General features: G+C 36.2%; 1 protein-coding gene across 14 annotated transcripts; it reads left to right on the top strand.

Annotated features, from left to right (window-relative positions):
- The first annotated feature begins 221 nt into the window (after positions 1-221).
- LOC104898670 (xyloglucan endotransglucosylase protein 7) lies at positions 222-8,044 on the top strand. Of its 14 annotated transcripts, none has more exons than XR_002040428.3 (5): positions 223-581; positions 776-849; positions 4,880-4,969; positions 7,341-7,395; positions 7,499-8,044. XR_002040428.3 is itself a non-coding variant. In XM_010685774.4 (3 exons), the coding sequence occupies exon 3, from the start codon at positions 1,778-1,780 to the stop codon at positions 2,687-2,689; it is 912 nt and encodes a 303-aa protein (XP_010684076.1). In that variant the 5' UTR covers positions 225-581; positions 776-849; positions 1,654-1,777; the 3' UTR covers positions 2,690-4,868. The 14 variants fall into 14 exon arrangements, 2 of the variants coding, with proteins under 2 accessions (XP_010684076.1, XP_010684075.1); XR_790829.4 differs by having other exon boundaries at positions 227-581; positions 6,158-7,395; XR_008970126.1 differs by having other exon boundaries at positions 222-581; positions 4,886-4,969; positions 6,158-8,044.
- Positions 8,045-8,426: the final 382 nt, after the last annotated feature.

Genomic DNA, 8,426 nt, shown 5'->3' with positions numbered 1-8,426 from the left:
TGTCCTATGTGGACGGTATCCATAGAGTTAATTTCAAGTTCAACGCATAGGAGGAATTAATACTCTATTTGATATTATTCACAATAAAAATTCTAACTTTTTTCAAAAAGAGCTTTTTAAGTACAACAAGCTAATTAAAACTTCTTTATCAAACACTCAAGTTATAAAATCGTCTAATCAGATTCTTTAATATTAGTTCAAACCTCTAGTTTTCCCAAACCTCTCTTTACCAAAAAAGCGATTACCTCAGTCTCTCCTACTTAAATGCACATAGATGTTTTATGATTTTTTTGTGAATTTTTGATTCTTCAAGCCTCCAATTGTGGCCAATAGTTACCAAGAAAACTCCGTTAGTTTAGTGAACCGCCTGGCGCCCGCGCCTACAAAAGTAGCAACTATGGTCTGCTGACTGCTATATATCTCTGGTCTCCGCCCCACCTTTTCTTTCTCAAACTTCCATTCTTGTCCTTGTCATCTCTCATCTGCGTTCCAAAAATAAAATCTGCGGCACACTCAGCCCATGGCTACAACAACAACCAGCACCCCCCAATTAATCCGGAGGAGAGACAGAATATGCTATTGTAAGTATCTAACTTCATTTTATGTTATATATACTCTATACTATAGTATTCAATTTCTTGTACTATAATGTTTTTTGTTCATATACAGTATTTCTCAAACATGGACATTTTGCCCTGATTTATTATTTTCCCAAGAAAAACCAATTTTTTTTCCCTTACATTTTTTTTTTTTTTTTTTTTAATTTTCAAAATAGGTAAGTTGAAGTTTCGAGTGAGATTTGGAGGTGATGTCAACACCATTAGTGCTATTTCCCCCTTGATCGGTTAGGTAAACGGTAGTCTTAAGAAATTGTTATGATTGATTTTTCCTATGACGTTTCTTTAATCACCTAACATCATAAATAAAGGATTAATTTTGTCCACAACTAACTAACTAAAACTAGTTGACTACCCTCAAAAATTTAAAACAGAAAAAAAAAAAAAAAAAAAACTAGTTGACTGCACGTCTTTATGTTTATACATATAGTAGACGATCATACCACGTCTGAAGAATAGAGAATGAAGATGCAGAAATTTATGTTGTGTGCTACTACTGCCTAAGATGTCTAATGCACAATCACTTTTTATACACTTTTTTTTTGCATATTCATCAACCTCATTCTTTAACTATATATAGTAATAGCCACAAATTTCTCGTACCACAAGCATATCCGCTTCTCTTGGGCTTCAAAATTCAATCTAAACACCATCTTCTTCCCATCTTTTCTTCCTTTTGCCCCTCATTAATGTCCTAATAAGGAATCTCTATATTCTTGATTGCGAAGTTGATAAATGTTGTTAGTCTTACGTCGAAATAAACCAAAGAGACCAACATAGATATATGATCAGAAGCTTTGTTTAAGTTGTATCTTCCATCATTGACTAGCTAAGGAGCAAGTTGATCTTGTATAATTGAGGGTGTCTATGTAGATTTTGTTTGCTCCCCCTTATAATTACAGTTTTACGTACATATGAATCATCGGTCATCTTCTTCTTTTTTACCTTCATTATGTTCTCTTCATACTTTCATTGGATTAGCTGTGATCTTATGTGTATATTTTACTTTACAAACCTCGATATCACTCCATGACAGATCTCTACCATCTCAACATATCAAAACTACCTTGCCTTCATCTGTTCTTCCACCTCCATTACTTGAATTCGATGAAATTAGACAAGGGGATCGACCACCTCCTTTTCGCTCTGAATTTCAGTCAATGGATCAACCACCTCCGTATTCATATCACCCCAAAGAAGAAACAACACTTTATGCTCCTCCAGAAAATGGTCGTGAAGCTGAAATCCTTGGAGGGTTAGCCCAGGACTTTGACATTACTTGGGGGGATGGTAGAGGAAAGTTCCACGAAAATGGTACGCTTCTTACCCTTTCGCTAGATAAGTACTCTGGCTCAGGATTCCAGTCCAAGAACGAGTATCTTTTTGCAAAGATTGATATTAATATGAAACTTATTTCTGATAACTCTGCTGGTACTGTCACCACCTTTTACCTATCCTCCAATGGAACAGCTCATGATGAGATAGATTTCGAGTTCTTAGGTAACTTGAGTGGCCAACCTTATACTATACACACCAATATTTATAGCCAAGGGAAAGGCAATCGCGAGCAACAGTTTTACTTATGGTTCGATCCTACAATAGATTTTCATAGTTACTCAATTCTTTGGAACCCTGCCAGAATTGTTTTCTTTGTGGATGACATACCAATAAGGGAGTTTAAGAACATGGAAGCTTTTGGTGTGCCTTTCCCAAATAAACAACCGATGAGGATATTCTCAAGCTTGTGGAATGCTGATGATTGGGCCACACAAGGTGGAAGGGTGCACACGGATTGGTCTAAGGCTCCATTTGTTGCTTCTTATAGGAACTTTAATGCAACTTCCTGTGTTTGGTCCTTTGAGTCATCTTCTTGTAAATCAGATCCTCAACTTACGGGTATTGATAATGCTTGGTTAATGAAGGAGTTGGATTCAAACAGTTTAAAAAAGATCAGATGGGTTCAAGAGAACTATATGACTTACAATTATTGCAATGATAACTGGAGATTTCATGAAGGGCTTCCTAAAGAATGCACTATTAGAAGTCCCAAGAGAGCAAGACGATATCGATAACATTCTCTTTTGCTTATGCTACTATTGATTTTGTATCCTCTTTTTAGTTTTCCCTCATATTTAGGTGGCAAATACATATTTCTTTTTAAGTTATAAACTTCTAGTTCCTAGGAAGAAGAAATTAATCCCATCAAAGAAAAGGAGGATGGAATTAATCATACACAATTTAGAGTAAAGTATCTTGTACACCAACTTTTTTCTGTTTTTGAGATTGCAGTGAAATTTATTTAAAATTTTTCCTTACTGAAATGCTAGTATGTTCAATTGCCTTGGCATTGTGTGGTGGTTCTATATCCATGTGGACCATGTCTGTTAGAATGAGAAGAGTCTTGGGTAGTGGGAAAATTGAAAAGTAATACTCAGGGGTGCTAGAAACAGCTGACTCACTGTTGTATTGCTTCTACATCCTCCTTCAAATGCTAGAAATAAGGAAGAACGATTTGTAACTGACTCACTGTTGTATTGCTTCTACATTCTCCTTCAAATGCTAGAAATAAGGAAGAACGATTTGTGTATCAGCTATTATGTGGAAATTCTGAAGGCTCGCTGAAGTCTTTCGGTGGCCAAACTGGTTAACACTTTGATTTATGAAAGCTGAGGCTTTGCCAGATTTCTAACCTTTAGCCAGTCACGAAGAAAATTAATCATCAATCGACAGTGGTATTGCATAGTTCTTAGTGTGTTCTAAGATAAGTTGCATGCTGGTACTTACCAAGAGTTGCCACCACAACCACCCAATATTTATCCCAATGTTGGAACAGGTTAAGATGTCAAAGCCTTACCAATTAGGATCAGTAGAGGGACTCTATTAAATATACCTGCTTTTTAAAAAAGGTTAATAGCAAAGAGCGAGTAATTCAAGGACAAAAGATAAAGATTCACTCACTTGCAAACAAGGGGAGGCCGGAGAGCGTATAAGAAGAGGAAGAATGAAGGGGGGAGGGTAGAGGAGACATACACATGATGTGTTTGTTTGGTCATCATAGAAAGACAATAAGAAGATGGGAAGGGAAAGGAGTGGGCGAATAGAGGAGGAGTTGGAGATATTTCAACATCGGAAGAATCTCTAAAGGAGGGAGGTAGATCAAGTCCTCCCCCCCCCCCCCGCCAACCATTGTGACTTTTGACTTTTGAAAGTACTGTTGTAGTGTTTTCAATAAATGTCGCACTAGAGTTACTGCAAACTGTACTAAAAATGATTTTCCCCACTCCTTGATTTGCAACATGGGTTCTAGAGTACTACCAGATTTCTACCATCTTAAAGAACCAAATTACTCTTAAGTCTTGTGCCTTTTCTATATATAATTTAGTAATTAGTCCTTAGGTAATGCTGTCTCCATGTGAAGCTTTCTGCACTCCAATTCTCCTATTATGTACATCACTCTTGCTTAGAGAACTGTTGGTAGCCTGTTGATCAACAATGAAACAACACTAACAGTTGACATTTATATTGATTCTGAAAGTGCTTTTTCATCATTTTTTTGAGAGAACATGTTGTCTCTCGCCTCTATTTTGTCTTTGGAATTTTTGACCTGTTTACAATATTCAAACAAATGTGTAAGAGGAAATGAAATTGAACAAGAAAGTGTAGGAGCATGCCAGAATTGCTGCTGGTTAAATAATTTGCGACTGATGCTTGTATGCATTATTTGTTGTGACAGTCTTTTGTTCTAAATGCAAATCCTACAGATGTTCAAACAAGCATTCTGATGTGGTTATAATTCCACTGTTGCTTGTATATGCATTATTTTTCGTTACACTCTTTCGTTCTAAATGCAAGTCCTACAGATGTTCAAACAAGCATTTTGATGTGGTCGGACTTGGTCTTCAAATGTTTGAGCATGATATATTGTTGCCATTTGTTTGAGATATTGTTCTAAGGGGCGGTGTTTCTAAATTCTAGACAGCTAATTTTTAAAGTTATGAACTGCTGTTTTAGTTACCAAAAATCTGTATGCTTTTCTCATCAAATCTATTGTGCAATAAAGTACTTGGTCTTGCTAATTTACTTCTATACACACTTAGATATATATATAGACACACAACATACTTGTCTTTTCTCAAGAAGTGGATTTGTTTCATTCCTTTTTTTTTTTTTTTTACTTTTTCGAGTTTATGAGGCTGTTCTACTGTATAGCTAGTGGTTTGCTTGTGGTGTCTTTTAAGCTATTGATCTACGTTTATGGTCAGGTACAGAATTGATGGGAAGAATTGCAGTTAGCAAGGGGTCTTAGTAGACTTTGACTCCTATAATGTATTTTGATCTCCTGAATCATGCAGGTTAGTTTGCAACTTGTTAATTGTTTACTTAACCGTTAGACATTGCTTTCTTTTCACTTACCTAACCTTTTCAAATAGCTTCTTCTTCAATTTTGCTTTCATTTTTTTTCCATTTTTTTTCCTCTTTATGTATCTTTTGATTGTTTCTGTCATCTGTTTTAGTATCATATAGCTTTCGACTATATATAGCTGTTACAACAATAGATTTGATGTTGCGTGACGAGGGACTAATCTTGTATAAGAATGGCAATTGATCATTGCTTGACCATACTTAGGGATCTTGACATTGCACAAAGAGTAATGTATAACCTTCCAATTAACTGTAGAAAGCTTGGCTCTCATTCTACTAATCATTGTCATCCTTTTGTGATTGACATTTCCACCATCTACAATGAATTCAACATATAGACGCTAGTATCCTTACTGGGTTCATTGAACCTCCTGTAGGTCATTTTCCTATGGTTCACTTTTGCATCAATTAGAACTCAATGATGTTTATCAGTATATGCAAGGTATTTAGTTATTTGTAGTTTTCTAGGCTGTTGATTAGCGTAAATCTGGTGATGTCACAAGAAGAGAGGAGGTCTGTGGTGGTGCCGGTGGTGACGCGAGGGAGGAGAGAGAGTGGGGAGGAGTGCCGGTTTGGTGGTGGTGGCGGAGTTTGTTGGTGTGATACTATAGTGGAGTTAGTGTATGGGTTAGGAAGGGGAATAAATGGTTGTGAGGGGGCATGTGACTAGGGGTCGGCGGTAGTTTTCAGGTGAACGGAAGTGTTTTTCGAGGTGGTGGGGTTGGTTTTGAGGTTGATGGTGGTGGTTTTCGGGAAGAATAGGATGATTTCCAGATTGGTGGTGGTGTTTTATAGGGTGGGTGGGTGTACTGTTGGTGTTTTATAGGGTGGGTGGGTGTACCGGTGGTGTTTCAATGGATGAAAGTGATGGTCAGTAGAACAGAAAGGAAGAGAGAAAGAAATAAAAAAGAAAAATACGAAAATACGAAAATCTTAAAATTTAACCTGTTTAACAGGTTGTAGGTCATCAGGGTTCAATTTAGGAAGGTCCTTCAATAGTTAGGATTATACTAGAATAATCCATAATTGGGATTAATATTGAAACACTAGCCATAGTTCGGATTATCTATGTGAATTTTTCCTATAAAAAATGACTATGGAAGTTTTTTTTTTAACAGGGACCATGGAAGTTGTGGGGCAACAATCAATATGATGAGCCATACACCTCACTTTTCAGTTTTCCTTTTCTTTTGTTTTCAAATGTTTTTACAAAATACAAAAATCATGTATTGTGATTTATGACAATGTTTTATATCATTTTCGAAAATGGCAAAAAGTTGGGAAAAATTTCGAAAAATTCTGAAAACTTATTGCGACTTAGAAAAAATAAACTAATTTTTTTTTTTTGAGTTTTTCTACGTTTATACCCTTGTATTTCTTCAATTTCTACATTGTATCCCAACCTTATCAAAATCTATGCTGTAACTCAATCTTACCTTTGTTTTTATACGCAATGCCTCTATCGCTAAATATACATCATTAATTTTGCTTTTTATAATCTAGTGGAATTAATCTAATTTGTAAATATATTCTCCAAAGGTTAAACAATGTATAGGTTAAATTAGTTTCACTAACTTAAAAAAAATAAATGAAATTAATAATATATAAATATTGGTAGGGGGTATTATGCATTAAAAAATTTAAGTGTAAAGGTATTGTATAAAATTTAAAAAAGGTTGGGGACAATGTAAAACTAGTACAAGGATATAAGTATAACATAGATATGGCCAATGGGTGGGCTGGGCTGCCTTGTCGTAGCCGAGGACCAAACCACAAAATTCGTAGGGGTGGACTTGAGCTTACTTTCGAAAATTGTTGAATTTATGATGTATAACGTACCACACATGTGAGTGTCCTACATTGATAAAAGAAAAAAGATAAGTTCACTTTATAATGCAAAGAGACTACTCCCCTTATTTCCATATGGTTTTAAGGTGGAACCTCACAAGTCTTATGAAGTGGACTCTCTCTCTTTATTGCCTATGGTCTCTTTTTATGCCAACGAAAGTATACTCTTGATATTATTTATGAGATAAGTCTGTTGGGTGCAAAGCCCGGTGCTTTTCCCATTGAGCACATGCATAGACTCTGCGTCCTTCGTGAAGTCCCTATCGTTGGTCGGTCTTCTACCGCGCAGAAAAAAAGATAGAATTGACTGTATTCAAGGTATTTCTGTGCTCACACCACTGTTTTCATTTTGGCTGATGCTCCCTCTTATCGTCGCCTTGTTGGTTGACTCATATATACTTCAATCGCCCTAATTTAGTCTATTTGGTGCATGTTTTGTCTCAATTCATGGAGGAACCTTGTATGAAGTACTAGGAGGCGGCTTTGCGTGTCGTGTGTTATTTGAAAGGTACTCCAGGCCGTTTATCTTGTTGAGAGGTGACACTAACTTATCTTTACAGTTGGTGTGACTCTGATTGGGCGTTGTCCTGTTACTCGCTGCTCCTTGTCAGGTTTGATTGTATTCTTGGGTCATTATCCTATCTTGCGGAAGACCGAAAAACAACATACAATTTCCTGTTCTTCTTCTAAACTTGAGTATCGTTCTATGGCTTTTATTACATGTGAGTTGAAATGGTTAAATGGCCTTTTATTGAGTTGGGTGTAAATCATCCAAAGGCTATTCCATTATTCTGCAATAGAACTCTTCATGTCGCCAAGAATTCGTTTTTCATGAGCAACATAAAACACATTGAAGTTGATTGCCATTTTGTGCGTGATGCTATCATTGACGGTCTTATTGACCCTTCCTTTGTGCCTGCAAAGGCCCAATTAGTAGATCTTTTACTAAGGCTATTGGCAAGTCTCAGTTTGATCTTCTCTTATCCAAGTTGGGCATTTTTTATTCTTCCTATACTCCAACTTGAAGGAGGTGTTAAGGAAATATCTGCTTGTGGATAGTTTCCTAAACCTAGAGTTCTACTTATGTTAGTTCTCTTCTTTTGTATCTTATATGTTGGTTGTCATTAATGAGAAAGGCAACATAAGATTCACACTAATTTCATTCTTTACATGATATCAGAGCCAATTGAAAAAAGGGACCTTATATGTGAGGGGAAGTGTTGAAGCTATGATGTATAGCACAAAATATGTGAGTGTTCCATATTGATAAAAGAAAAGAGACGGGTTCACTTTATAATTCAAAGGGGTTACTCACCTTATTGCCATATGGTTTTAAGATGGAACCTCCTTATTCTTATGAAGTGGACTCTCTCTCCTAGTAATGGGTGCGATCCAGGCCCATATTTTTTAAAAAAACTTTGATTTAGCTTGACAATTAAATCAAAGAGATTAAAAATAAGATGTTTATGTATCCTGGATAAATCAAAGCCACACATAGTTTTCATGCGTACATGGTTTCACGGGTCAAGCAATGTCGTC

The sequence above is a fragment of the Beta vulgaris genome, chromosome 7 (assembly GCF_026745355.1).
Source record: "Beta vulgaris subsp. vulgaris cultivar EL10 chromosome 7, EL10.2, whole genome shotgun sequence".
NCBI lineage: Eukaryota > Viridiplantae > Streptophyta > Magnoliopsida > Caryophyllales > Amaranthaceae > Beta > Beta vulgaris.
The sequence above is the reverse complement of the archived record's forward strand: the minus strand, read 5'-3'. Positions and strand labels throughout refer to the sequence as shown.